General features: G+C 42.6%; 1 protein-coding gene and 1 long non-coding RNA gene across 4 annotated transcripts in view; one reads left to right on the top strand and one right to left on the bottom strand.

Annotated features, from left to right (window-relative positions):
- Window positions 1–13,385, top strand: part of LOC107989475 (uncharacterized) — a 13,764-nt gene extending 379 nt beyond the window's left edge. Inside the window, exons 2-4 of one of the 3 annotated variants that reach the window (XR_003051833.1) lie at window positions 4,011–7,016; window positions 11,534–11,773; window positions 12,205–13,385. This is a non-coding gene — a long non-coding RNA (uncharacterized LOC107989475). The remainder of the gene's footprint in view (window positions 1–4,010; window positions 7,017–11,533; window positions 11,774–12,204) is intronic. The other 2 variants (XR_001761027.2, XR_001761026.2) reach the window with 2 other exon arrangements.
- LOC103389308 (alpha-1A adrenergic receptor-like) lies at window positions 7,042–13,514 on the bottom strand. The gene is made up of 3 exons (XM_008324670.3): window positions 13,378–13,514; window positions 9,865–11,130; window positions 7,042–7,718 (listed from the first exon to the last, which is right to left on the bottom strand). Exons 2-3 carry the CDS (start codon window positions 10,769–10,771, stop codon window positions 7,261–7,263), a joined length of 1,365 nt encoding a protein of 454 aa, XP_008322892.1. The 5' UTR covers window positions 10,772–11,130; window positions 13,378–13,514; the 3' UTR covers window positions 7,042–7,260.
- Window positions 13,515–13,821: the final 307 nt, after the last annotated feature.

Below are 13,821 nucleotides of genomic sequence, written 5' to 3'. Positions count from 1 at the left end.
TGTGTTAATGTGGGTGGTTTATGTTTATTTTTGTTTAAAACCTCTGTATTACGACGAGCACAGGGTGAAATGACAGGCAGCAGTTGAGTTAATAATATATTGACACTAGATGGCAGTGTTGCTATTTACTTTAAATCTCCACTCAACTTGAACATTGTTACCACCGAGTCAGTCAAATGCATGTAGATGGATACATTATTACGTAATTTATCGAAGCCAGTGTTTTGACAAATGAAGTAAGTTGAACTTGGAAGGATCTCTTTTAATTATTGTTGGTTTTAAAAACCCTTGATCTCATCACAGGACTTGTCCTTGTCCCTGAATTGTTGGCAGTGGTACCTGCTTTAAAACTGTGTCGTGACTTTCCTCTCGATCCGTTCTTGGTTTCATTGTTGTTGTTTCGGTGTTTTTGTGTATATGCTTATTATGTAACTCTCAATAACTCTCTTAGCCTTTGCTACTGAAAAGAACAATCAGTCGTTCTACCAGCTCCCCGAAGCTTTTTGACAGTTTCGTCCTCAAGGACAGTCTGCACGGGTATCTTCTGATCATGGGGGGCTAGAACTGCTTTTCCTTCAGAGCGCCTGTTGCCGATGATTGGTGGATAGAAGTGTTCGTGTGTATATATATATATATATATTATTTATTTATTTATTTTTTGTGTAGGTGCTCTGCAGTCTCCGTGGTTACTCGGTCATCTATATAATATAACCCAGTCCGTGCGATGTCGTGCCTCCCTACAACCAGAGACTCTGCGTTGTGTTTGTTGTTGACCTCAGGGTATGACGCAGGAGGACGAGTCAGATACACGGAGGTCCATTTTCCTGATTAACACCGTTTATTCCATCTTACGCAGGTGAAGGAAACACTCAACCAAACAGTAACTCATATTCAAGTTATTATATGGTAATTAAAATAAAGTGCGCAAATTACCTAACTGCTAACAATAAAAGTGGCAAAGATGAACAAAGAAGTCACAGTAATTAAGCAGGGGACACAACAAATTAAAATCACAACAACAGTTCTAAACACAGTGTCCTATTAAGAACACAATAGCGATTATTACCCAACACCGGTCTGTAGGTAATTATCAACAATAGTGCCATCTTGTGACCAATTTGGGTCATTGCCATACATACAGTATATGTAGCTATATACCGTATCAGCTCCTCTGACAGGTGCTCTGTGTACAGACCAATGTGCCAGTTCATATTTTATATTTATTTATTTTAGTGAACAGCAAGGATATATATTTATGGACAAACTACACACACATACAGTAAATGTGTGTATTACATATGTATATAAATACATATATATACACACACATATATTTGTGCATATATATTAAACTACATGCATGTGTGTAAGAGCTTGTTGAACAAACGCTCTGACCTTTTTACATCCCAGTCTGTGACTGCGACTGTCTTTGTTGTCCAGCCAAAGTCAAGCACGTAGAGTTGTCTCATGTCTCACTGCTGCAGGCTGTTATTACTGCTTGACCTGAAGACTGCAGACCTTTACGTTCGTCACTCTGCTCAGGCACTGTGAAGTAATGCACTTTAAAATACACACACAGAGACACACACACACAGTTTAATGTGCCGACCCTTCAGGCTGTGAATATGTGAAGGTTCAGGTGAAGTCATCGGCATCACTGCGAGCTGGAGTCAGGTTGAACATGAATATTCACTAGCAGCAGAATTAAATGTTTCTTATTGGCTTCATTTCACATGTGGTTTTTCTAATGAATACGCTTCAGCACAGCTGCCAACATCTATATCAGCAGTGTCGGTCTGTAAACACATCATCATAATGAACTGCGATGTCTTCAGTGTTAGGAGGATGTGGGTGAGAACTTAATGAGTCGAATAATCTCCAATTAAATGTTTGCTCTTCATTACTGAACAGAAATTCACTCAGTGAGGTGAGTTTTTGGATGGTTTATTCAGAGAAAGTCCTCTGAGACTCTGACAGGAACACCACTCTTTTTCTCCTCATATCTGCGACTAATCATGGCTGTTACCTTCTCTGAAGTCAGGGTTGGAGAATTTGTAATGCGTATGTGGATATTCTGTAGAACGCTTTGGTCTGCAAACAATGTGATGTCACTGCCTTTTATTTTTTGGTGAGCTGATATTTGTCTGCTTCACAGACTGTTCGAGGCAGTTCGAGGTTCTCAACAGGCGATTCACCAGTTGAGGTTTTATTTAAAGGAACTAGTGGGTCTTTGTTCAAACGTGTAATACTGATCTGTAGAACAAACATTCATCCATCCATCCATCCATCCATCTTCAACCGCTTATCCGGGGCCGGGTCGCGGGGGCAACAGTCTGAGCAGGGACACCCAGACTTCCCTCTCCCTCGACACTTCCTCTAGCTCTTCTGGGGGGACCCAAGGCGTTCCCAGGCCAGCCGAGCGACGTAGTCAAACAACATTCAAACAAACATTCAAATGAAACTTAAACTGTAAATACTGGAATGAAGAACTAAACTTTGTGTCGTCTACTCTGGTCACTGCTCGTGTTTCAGCCTAAACATCAGCGGAGATGGAGGATTCTCCTGGAACTCCAGTAGCTTCATTTGCAGCTTGGCCAGTCTTCTGAACAAACAGTTCAGACGTTCCAGTGTCCCCGACATGAGGACCTGAAATCCCTGTGAGCAGAGTGGATTGACTGAACCAACACAGATGCTGTTCTCACTTCACACATTCTTTAGTTCACACCCACTCTACAGTCTGTGTGTTCGGACTGAAGTTTTACCCAAAAGAACTCATCATCAGATTCTCATCACTGTCCTCAGCGAGGAGGAGTGGTTTTAACCTCATCATTTGCTCCCACTGTCACATGACCTCAGACAGGATTCTGACAAGTTCTCTGATTATTTCCAGCAGCAGCAGAAGCTTGTCGGAGCGTTGATGGATTAATGAGGATGTGAATTTGACAGATGCTGTGACTGTCGCTGAATCTTCTTCTGCTCTTTCCACACCGCGCCGTCTTCAGCTTTAATCATTTTTTAATATCGAGACAGAGCTTGACATCTGCTCATCAGGACTCTTCAAAAGCATGTTTTTTTTACTAACGTTGGGTTCATTCACCACTTTATCAAGATGACAAACCAAACTCAAATATAGAATTTCACAGGTTTGTTATTTTCAGACTGATAACCGGGCAGAAACAGTTTTGGGGCAGTGGTGGCTTAGTGGTTAAGGAAGCAGACTTGAGTCCAGAAGGTTTCAGGTTCAGGTCCACCAGCTGCCAAGTTACCACCTGGACTTGTGTTGGAATTCTGTTAATATAGTGGGACACAACTCGATTTTGGTCGGAACTCACAAATGTTTTTGTTGACTCTACCCGAATTTTGTCTAATGGCGTACATTGAGAGTTAGGGTTAGTAGGCGGTAGTAGGCGCTTTAACAGTGCTTTCAATTTGCTCTTAGCACCACCTACAGGTCAGACATGGGGTAGCTAGATGCTCAGTGCTGACAAACAAATACTATAATAATTGAACAAAACTACAGTGTAAAAAAACTACTGCAGAACCAGCAACTTAACATTTCAGATAATAATCCATGAGGAGGCTGCAGCTGTGGTTTCAGGAGATAAATTGTAAAGTAAATGAAGGATGTATTTGTATTTTTTCCCTTTTACTTAAAATGACAAATTCTTTGGAGGAAAATGAGAAAAATCTGTCTCCACCTGTGAAAGACGGCAGAATTGAAAGGAGAGACACAAATTTTCCTCCAGTCTTAAACGTCATGATTCTCTGTAATGGATGTATTTTTGGATGCAGTGAAGTCTGTCCAATGACACAGCAGCACTTCTCCTGCCGCTGCCTAATGCAGCGTGGCATCATCCCCTGAAAATGAGAGCTGCATGTTTATGAGCTCTGAGACAGTTTATCTGCTGTGTAAATAGAAACTGTGAAAGTCTATGACTCTGAAAGCACATGTGTGCTGCCAAACAGCTACTGCTAAAACTGGGCTGATACATATTTAAATCCCCCAACAGCATCAGCATGAGGAGCAGCAGCAGCATTAGCAGCATCACTGGAGAATGACTGAAAGGCTCAGAAAAATGCTGTCACCAAAAATCATCCATCAGCCAGAAAGCCTTCCACATACTGCAGCTCCCAGATAAACACTCTCAGGTATACATCACCCTTCTGTCAACTGTTGGCTGAAAAAAAGAGAGAGAAAATCTTTCACGAAACGAGCAAATAAAAAAACATCTGTGTTTGTGACGAGGTAGGATTTTAAGAGCAGAGGGAGAAGAGTGTGACGAGAGATAAGACCAAGAGGATCCTGTTGTTGGGGGGGATTTAAGACATGTTCTTCACTGACAACTCTGACAGAACCATGAAGTTCTGTTTTTAAATCATGTTATGACTGAAGTGAATCATGTCATATACGTACTGCTGCGACGCAGTTAAAAAGCATAGAGTAATTAGTGGCTTTGTAAGGAATCCACCTAAACCGTCCCCACTGTTCACTTTGGTGATGGGTTAAAACAGAGGTCACATTTGGTTGTGTTCAGTGGTGAGCTGTGTCACAATGACAAGGAGTTCACTTTCCTTTCCTGTCCTTCCTTTATCTACCACCATTAGTTTAGTTCTGAATTTAAATCAGTTATGGTTGACTAAGTGAATGAATGTTTTCGTCTGTCTACTACTTTTACATGACCTAAAAACACAGTACAATTACAAAAACACAGAACCAGGACTGTTCAGTCTGTACCAGAGCTAACGACTGGTGTAGCTAATGTTAGCTCTGGTGTCTGTAGAGAATTGATTCTGTAAACTTTGAGTATTGTATCGTTAAGAAAACTGATAAATATTTAAATAAAACTTGTGATGGGAATGAGAGCAATAAAATATATGACGTGTTTCAATAAAATTATTTTATAATTAGGCAGAGTCTTGCTTTCTTCTGACCAGGCTCTCACCCACAAGTATTGGTGGAGGAGGTAGAGAGGGTAGAGGAGGTTCAGGGTTTGGAATGGGAGTACATTTATTTTAGACTAGTGTAGATTAGTCTTCAGTGTTTTCTTTTTAATAATTTACTTTATTTTGTTTCATTCATCAACTTTAGATTCTTCTTTTAATATTCATCTTTATTATAAATAAATAAAATACAGAATTTGAACACAAATAATACACACAATCTCTGGTTCTTGTTATACTAGTTGTTTGTTCAGAAATACACGTTCTGGTACTGGTTGAAACTATGTACTTTGGGCTTTGAGCATTTCATGTTTGATGTGAAGTCATGGCCAGAACTAGAACGGTCTCAGAGCTGTGCTGATGTTCTAGGATTCAGATTCTGCTGCTATGTTAAAGGGTTAAAAGCTCATGATCTCTGTCATCTGTCTGTCTTTACAAGACGTTTCCAGCAGTTTCTGTTCAGGAGGGACATACAGTCAGAGTAAAGACAAATCATCACTGACTAAACTTACCTACCGCTGCTTTAAACTCTTAACCTCCTTCTTAAAAGTCCAGTTTATGAGTGTAAGCCTGGCCCTGGTCCTGTCGTTAATCCTGATGAGGGTCAGCCTGAAGCTCTCTGCTGAGAGCAGGTTCTGTGTGGACATATGGTATGATGATGGTGGACCCTCCTTTAAAGGGTAATGTGATATATTTTTACAGCTTAAATGACAGTTTCTTTAAAATTGATATTCCTCCTTTTTATAATGTCACCTTTAATATTCATGGACGTCAGAAGCACGAGCTCTGCTGCTGTCGTGGACTGAATAGTGACTCTGTGGACGCTGGTCTTTTTATGGAAGTCCATGCTCAGCCTGCAACACTTAAAAAGGATTTAGGACTCCATTAATGACTTGATTTTACAGTGTGCAATAAAAGGATTATGGAGCTTTTTTAACCGACGTGTCTGTTGCCCTTTCAGCGGGCTTCACTGCATCTGTTCAGTTTGGAACTGAATTTTAGTATTTGATCCTCTTCAGGAAGTTTTCATCATCTTTTTATCCAAGTGTTTTCTTACACTCGTACACTTTTTCTCGACTTCCTCTGGGAGAATTCCAAGTCAACTTTGAGATATGATCTCTTCAGTGGTCTGTTCAGTGGAGAAGCAGACATTTAAAATGAACTGGTACTGTTCAGGAAGTACTAGGAGTACAGTCACGACTGGAGATCAATAACAACTCTGTTACTCTTACTGCAGTATTGAAGAAAAGTCAGTGAAGGTGGTCCCAGGTCCCATGAGTGAAACCAGCAACCAGCTCTACATGAACAGGGTGATAGTGGCCCTTTTGTCATGTCATGTCATGTTAATGTATATATATATATAGTATTCACCAGCTCATGTCACCTCAGTCTGACACCCAGTGATTCCCTGAGGACCGTGTTAACTCACAGAAGGTGATTATTTTAGTTGCCATTCTAATTTCACAGTGAGTGAAGGTGATGGGTTCTTAGATTTATATTTAGAAATCCAATCAGTCTCTGGTTGCTCCTTTGTGGAAGTAACTCTGAAGAGCACACCATGATTACTTCTTGTGTTTGTTGTTGTCAAAAACCCACTGTTTTCTTCAACTCCCTTCAGAAACCCACACACTCTCTGTCTGTCAGTTATCTTTGTCTCCTGTGTGCCGTCATCCTTCACACTCTTCCACTTCAGCAGTTCCAGGTAATTGTCAAATGAAGTGAGGTTCAGTCAATAGGAAAATTGTTTTCTACGTCTCTCCCATAATAATCTCTCACTGCTGGAGGCTTTCGTACAGCCGTCAGGAAACAGCTGCCGCTACTTTTAGCTGCTCATCTCCACTGTGTATTACACTGAGCTTTAAGTAGCAGGAACAGTTTTAAAGGCGCACAGTGGTTCTTGTTTACACCATCTGTCTGCGTTTCATATGTTTTAAGAATCCTGTTAAGATTATACAAAACAGTTCCTCTTACAAGTTAAAAGATATCACTAAGTTTTCACATTTCACATTCTCCTGAGTAAAAATGACTTCAAGCTTCTTCTTTTTTTTTTTTAGAAATGGACACAAACTAATCTGGTAAGTTCCCCAGTCTATCATGAAGTTGTTTCCTGGCAGAGTACGTGATGTTCTTCCTGACAGTCTAAAATCTTAGGATGAGGTAAAAATGTCTCAGTACAAAATACACACTTTTCATGTTTCTCTATCTTCTCCCTGCTCATTGGTCCTCCAGTGGAAACAAACCTGTGGGAGGCTAAAGAGCAGGTTGGTCTTAAGACAAAGAAGTTTGGACGTCTTTGGATGTCTGGACTTTCTTAACCAATCAAACAGAATCTCCTTTAACTCTTGGAGAAAGCTGTAGCACCTGTTGGGGTCTGTGTTTGGACGAGTTCTGTGGCAGTGGAGTTTGACTCCTGGAGAAGCACCACTTCTTCAGCCGACTCTTACTCTGCTGGTCTGCTCCTCCAGCTGGACGTCCAGCAGGTGTTGAGGAGGTCCACAAACCTCTGCAGCAACACAAATCAGATCCTACAGTTCTGGTTCGATCAGAGGAACTGCCGTTACTGGACGAAGGACATGAACTGGACGAACGGGGGGTGTTGAGTGCTGGGTGTTTTCCAGCCTTCAGACAGTGTCCTCTGAGAACGTTATGGAAGGCCTTCTTAAACTCCTGACTGAAGCAGGGGTAGATGATGGGGTTGATGCAGCTGTTGAGGTAGCCCAACCAGAAGGTGATTTTAAAGATGGTTTCTGATGGCCTGTAGGAGGGAAAGATGGAACCTAGAGAAGACACAAGTCAGATCTGGTATTGGTGAAGAAAAGAACACAGAGCCTAGAAATCCATGGAGTTGCTAAAATGTACAGCAAAATAGGCTAAAAGATAGCCAAGAACTGCTATCTAACATAAGTGTTACCACATTTTGAACTGTGATGACATGTGATTTCAGTCTGGTGCACAGTGTTATCATCCAGAACCTAAATATGTCATTAATGCCTCTGTGCCTGCGTTACAGGAGGTGACGTTCACGTGACATCTCACTGAGTAGTCATTACTTCCAGGTGCATCATGTGATCTCTGGATCACATGATGCACCTAGATGTGTCTCTGGACAAGTTAGTTAAACCCAAACCCGGCTAACAGCACTCAGAGCAGGGTGAGGGAGCAACACTAGAACCTCAGCAGGTTGTTTTTTCTACAGGTGTCATTTCTTCTCTCCACTTCAGTGATTGTGTTCCAGCTCTGTGACATTGACATAAAAACTGTCCCTGCAGCCGGGGAGTGGCTTCTTTTGTTTTCTCCTTTTCCTGATGTCATCTGATATAAGAGGAGCAGCAGCAACTGACGGGTTGGGCCTTTAACGCAGACGCAGAGAACTGAGCAGTGCAGAACAAATGGATGGAGATACTTAATTTAACGAGTGAACAGGATCCACAACATCCATCCGCACACGAGGAGAATGCCAATGAGTCCGACTGACGTTCAGACCCACACGTGATGTCATTGGGAGTGGAACAGGGAGGAAGGAGGGGGAAATATGCTGAGGTGCTTCTGCTTGTAGAAGGTTTAATGGAAATAAAAATGCATTGAAAAACCCTAAGCTCTTAGCTACACCCTGAACCTCTACATAGCGGAGGCGGAATGTCAAATAAATCAGGTGGACGGTTGGCATCACCGTTGGACTGCAGTCATTATTATGATGGCTGCAGCTATAGTAGGAGAGAGGCGACCACAGAGTGTTCCTGCACAAATGAGGCTTTTCCATCAGGAGAACCAAGGAGGAAACTGAAAAATATTCAGTGGCTTATTGAAACCTGAGTCTGAGGAGCTCAGCTCAGTGTATGTTCTCCTCAGAAGCACGAATGACTGTCTGAATTGACATGCATAACTACACTCTAGGGGTCTTTCTGCCTCACAGAGCGACAGAGTGACCGATGATTCCTGTCTAGCCTCACGGTTCTTATCAGTAACAGCCCCTAAATGAGCAGAGAGAAACAGTTTTTTTCTTTTTTTTCTCATTTCACTGTGCTTAAAGACTCCAGAGGTGTGGCTGTGTCTCTACAGCAGGGCTGCAGTGATTTTTCAATCAATGCCTTGTTGTCTACTGAATACTATACTATACTGTGATACTTCTAACTAAGTAACCTTGAATATTTACCAGTCTGATTTCTGAAGCCAAAGTCCAGGATTATCACGACTTCATTTTATAAAAACATGGGCGTAAAAATGTCAGGGCTGCAGAGTGACGCACTGTCTGGTGACTTTACTGGTTTTGGATTGGAAGTCTATAGAAATATGTGAATTCCCTCTTAATCCACTTTCACATCGTGATGAAGATTTTTATGATCGTTCTGGCTTTCTTCTTCTTCTTCTTGAACATTTGGATATGTATCACATACACATTTATGCTGTATTTTTCTTTGCACTGGATTATTACCCACAGAATCGCCATCACGTTCGTTTGGAGAAGACAGCTAACGACCGTTAGGACTGTGATCTCACAGCCATATTCACAGTTAATAGGAAGGAGGTTTAGAGGCATACGTTTTAGGCGGTTTTTCCTTGACGTACTGTAAATATACAGGACATTCTTCCCTAACTGTCCAGTGATGGCTGAGATGACCGTATACATTTAAATCAGCACATTGTGTTGATATATTTTTTGGTGGTGTCAGAGATGTGATGTGTTACAGATTGACAGATGAACATAATTGAATTGTCAGGGGCTGAATGAGGGTCTCCCAAGTCCTTAATAACCCTCATCCAGTTATTGATATTAAAATCACTTCTTCAAACCACCACAACACTGAGTTATTTGAACTGAATAATTAGTTATCAGTCAAAACCTCCTAACGTTCAAATCTAGTTTTCCAGCACAGTTATCTTGGTTAAGACAGTTTGATCAGGTTTAGAGAAGAACTACTTTACCAATGGGAAGCACCAGGAAGAAAGGGAGCCAGCAGAGAATGAAGCATCCGACCACAACGCCGAGAGTCTTGGCTGCTTTCTCTTCTTGACTGAACTTGAGCAGCTTGGGTAGAGAGAAGGTGAAGTGTTTCTTCTTCCTGGTTGTCTCCTCACTGGTCTGAGCAGCATTTCCTCTGTGAATCCTCAGCACCACCCCTTCTGTTTCCACCCCTTCCACCTGGCTGCCCTTACTGATGGTACTGTTCTCCTTTTTGACCACCGTGTAAACTCGACAGTACATGGACAGGATGATGGCCAGAGGGATGTAGAAAGAACCCAGTGCTGAGAACAAGGCGTAGCCGGGTTCTTCTGTGATCCTACACTCAGTTTCATCTTCAGGGTCGGGTTCCTTCCAGCCGAACAGAGGTCCTACAGAAATGGCTGCAGAGAGCCCCCACAGAGCAGCCACCGCGGTCAGACTGCGCCGCCCTGTAGCCATTGCTGGGTAGCGCAGAGGGTAGCTGACGGCTAGGTAGCGATCAATGGAGATCACACACAGGCTGAGGATGGAGGCGGTGCAGCAGAGAACATCCAGAGCTGCCCAGACGCCACAGAAGGTTCGTCCAAACACCCACTTGCCCAGAGCTTCTGAGGCAGCAGAGAAGGGCATCACAGCGGAGCTGAGCAGCAGGTCTGCTGCCGCCAGGTTAGCGATGAAGTAATGGGTCACGGAGCGCCAGTGTCGATGGAGCAGCACTGACAAGATGACCAGGATGTTACCGAGGACCCCGAACACAGCGAACACCACCAACACTGCACCCAGAGCCACCAGTTTAGTCACGTCCACGTCTGAACTGGTGGAGATGGAGCTGCGGTTAGTATCCCGGTCTGAGGTGGAGAAAAGAGTGGAGTTCTCATCAGGAAACATCTCAAACGGCCTGCTAATATATAAGATTCTGCTCCTGGTTGTCAGCCACACTGGTGCGTCATCGGTCCCTGGAGCAGAGGCTGCAGTCCCCGTCTGTTTCTGCTTCTACTGAAGCAGCTGTTCAAGGCTTCTGCTGCGAAAACTGCTACTGATCATTTGTGGACGAGGTTCTTCTGCCAAACATTTTACTCCTCGTATGTGGAGTTGGCCGTAGTTTCCTGGCAGAATGTCACCGTCAGAACTCGCTGCTCCGCCACAGTCTGTTGTGTTTAGTCCATTAGAGCCCAGCAGAAACAGCCAACAGAGACGGATTTGGGATTTCAGGCTCATCCATGCTGAACTACATTATTACACGACACCTGGGAAAACAAAAACAAAGGATTTAGAGTTTATTTAACCACAGATTTATAAATTTAAGCCCCAAACCCACTCATTGGCACTAATGTGTTGCATGATTAACACAAAGCTCATAAAAACCTTCATCGTCGTTACACTGCTGTAACCAGCTGTGATTTACAGCTTTTTTTCCTTATTTCTAGGTTTAGCTGAAATAATAAATAATAACAAAAACAATAATATGACAGTTTTATTTCTTTTGTGCAAAGACAAGACATTCATTTAATAAATCACAGTGGGATTCCCCGTCTGAGTCAGGAGTTCCTGGCTGCTCCCAGAGCAGCAGCGGTCCAGCTCTTCTTCTGAGGTCGCTCCTACAGTAATAACACCACTGATCTTGTGCTTTGATTCCTGTCACTCCAACAGTGGTGCTGTGCTGTCAAAGGATGCCATGGAAAAATCTCTGAGGAACGTATGAGCTGGCTGATGATGTGGAACGATGTGGAAACCACAACAGGATAAAGATGAAATAAGGCAGAGGATTTTTAATGATCACCAGTAGGAGGCAGACGTATGTCCACCTGATGCCCGATGACACTAATGAAGGTTTTGGCTTCTCACCTTTAGCTGACTTGAGAAGACTCCTGAAACATCAGCCCTTGTCCAGTGAGTCCACTCAACATAGTCCTGGTTCTGTCTCTGTCTCTTGCTCCTGGTTCTGTTTTCTGCAGTATTAAATATGAATATTCTTGATACTGATGTATAGAGCATGTCTGGTTTGGGCCCTAGTTCTGGCACTAGTCTTAGCAGAGGAAACTGACACGGTTCTTATCCCTGGTACTTTTTCCTTAAATGGTACTGTTCCAGTACAGCAGTTCAGACACTCATCTTGAAGTGATCTCAGGCTGGGCCTTTTGACCATGACAGACATAAAGTTCCAAAATTCATAAAGTTCCACTCACAGTAAAGCTTCGTGGACTTTGGTTGAAGGGTGACACAGTTAGTGGAACATTAGTGAAAACAGTTGATCCGGAACATAAACGCGACACAGCGGCCTCCTTTTTTTCATCACCACTTCATTCTCTTCCTGTTTGCAGAGCCATCTGTCAGACTGGGTGACATCTGCTGCACTGACACCAGTACCAAGCAGGGTTCTGCCACTGGTCACAGCCTCTGCCGCAGTAATATCACCGACAGTTTCAAGGCTCACTTCCTCGGCCTGACGTCCGCAGACCTTCAGCAGAGTCATCATTGTTCTTCCTGCATGGTTGCTTTTCTCATAAAGCTCACACACCATTCTTTTACCCTCAGCCCTGAGGGATCAGGGGCCGGTCCGTTATGTCCTCGTCACGCCCTTGTTTGGTCTTGATCTGTGTACAGTATATTCTTCACCTCTGGTTCTGGTGAAAACATTAATTAAAAATAGACGGTGTGTTATTTTTTGTGGGGAGTTTATTTTTAACTGTTAACCGTGTTAAACGTTTTTGTTCGACCCACATTTACAACAGGAAACACATCCATGTAAACTAATGATTCTCTCAAACCAAAGTCCATTGAGAAAAGTCACATAGTCAAAGTCATATACTGAATATTTCCCAAGTAAAATGTGTCAATGTTGAAACAAGTTCATTAAACTCTGACTCCTCTTCCCTGAAGTCGTTTTAGTTCACAGGGACCACCACTGATTAAAGAAGGAATATTTCTTAATCAAAAATGTTTTGCTTAATCAAATGACAGATTTATTTTAATCATTACGCTCATTATTATAAACAAACCATGAATTAAGTCAAAATAAAAACCCACAACTGGAGAAAGAACCACAGCATGACATTAATTATCCGAACAAACTCTACACAGTCACAGAACTACACACTGACCTTTTGGTGAATTCAGCAGAAGTAAACAAAACATGACATTTATCTGCGGAACAATTTCAAAACAATCGTTAAAGAAGGAATAATTAGCTTTGTGTTTTCATTTAATTTTTCTTGTCATTGTCCTTACCTATTGAGTCTGTAAATGATGTGAACGTGGATATAAACGAGGAGTCGGTGAAAGAGCCTGAAGTAAATGTTCTTCATTATGAAATATGAGCCATAGTCATTAGCAAATGGAGCAATTTTACAACATCTTCATCAGTTAAAAACACCTTCACACTAACACCGACTGGAAACAATTAGAAACTGTTTAAATCATCATCCATTATGGAGAGTCAGAGTGTGTGAAATGAGCTGCAGGATGATGGGAAATGAGGAGGAGAGCAATGCTACCTGCTGCAGGGAGCGTCCATGTGTGTCCTGCATTGGAGAAGAATCACAGAGGAGGAGAGAGGAGGCGAAAGTCAGGCGTGGACGTGTCAGTTACCAACGGCACGTACAGCTGGAGTCGGGCGATCACTCACTCCGTCCCCTTACTCATCCATCTATCCAGCCACCCCTCATCCTGCATCAGTCCTCATCCTTCTCTCTTTTACTCCTAGAGTGAGAATGTAGGCACAGTGGACCTCCCCACCTGATCCATTCAAGCCCCACCTCCTGCCCCCCCCCCCACATGCCCTATGCTCTAATGAACTCACACACAGACAGACAATAAAACATTCCAACAAAACACACTCGACTAGTTTTCATGCTCAAAGGACCTAGAGGTGAAAATAATATATGTCACTGTTGATTGATTTTTGTGACTGTTAGAGATGTTTCTAACCAGGAACCTTA

Source organism: Cynoglossus semilaevis, chromosome 14, assembly GCF_000523025.1.
Source record: "Cynoglossus semilaevis isolate Cse_v1.0 chromosome 14, Cse_v1.0, whole genome shotgun sequence".
Lineage (NCBI taxonomy): Eukaryota > Metazoa > Chordata > Actinopteri > Pleuronectiformes > Cynoglossidae > Cynoglossus > Cynoglossus semilaevis.
This window is presented reverse-complemented; position numbering and strand designations above follow the sequence as displayed.

What these genes read in the sequence shown, in the direction of transcription:
- LOC103389308 (XM_008324670.3), bottom strand. Translation starts at nt 10,771, where the DNA reads ATGTTTCCTGATGAGAACTCCACTCTTTTCTCCACCTCAGACCGGGAT. An exon ending in CTTCCTGGTGCTTCCCATTG is followed by an intron (nt 7,719 to 9,864) that starts GTAAAGTAGTTC and finishes TGTCTTCTCTAG; the next exon opens with GTTCCATCTTTCCCTCCTAC.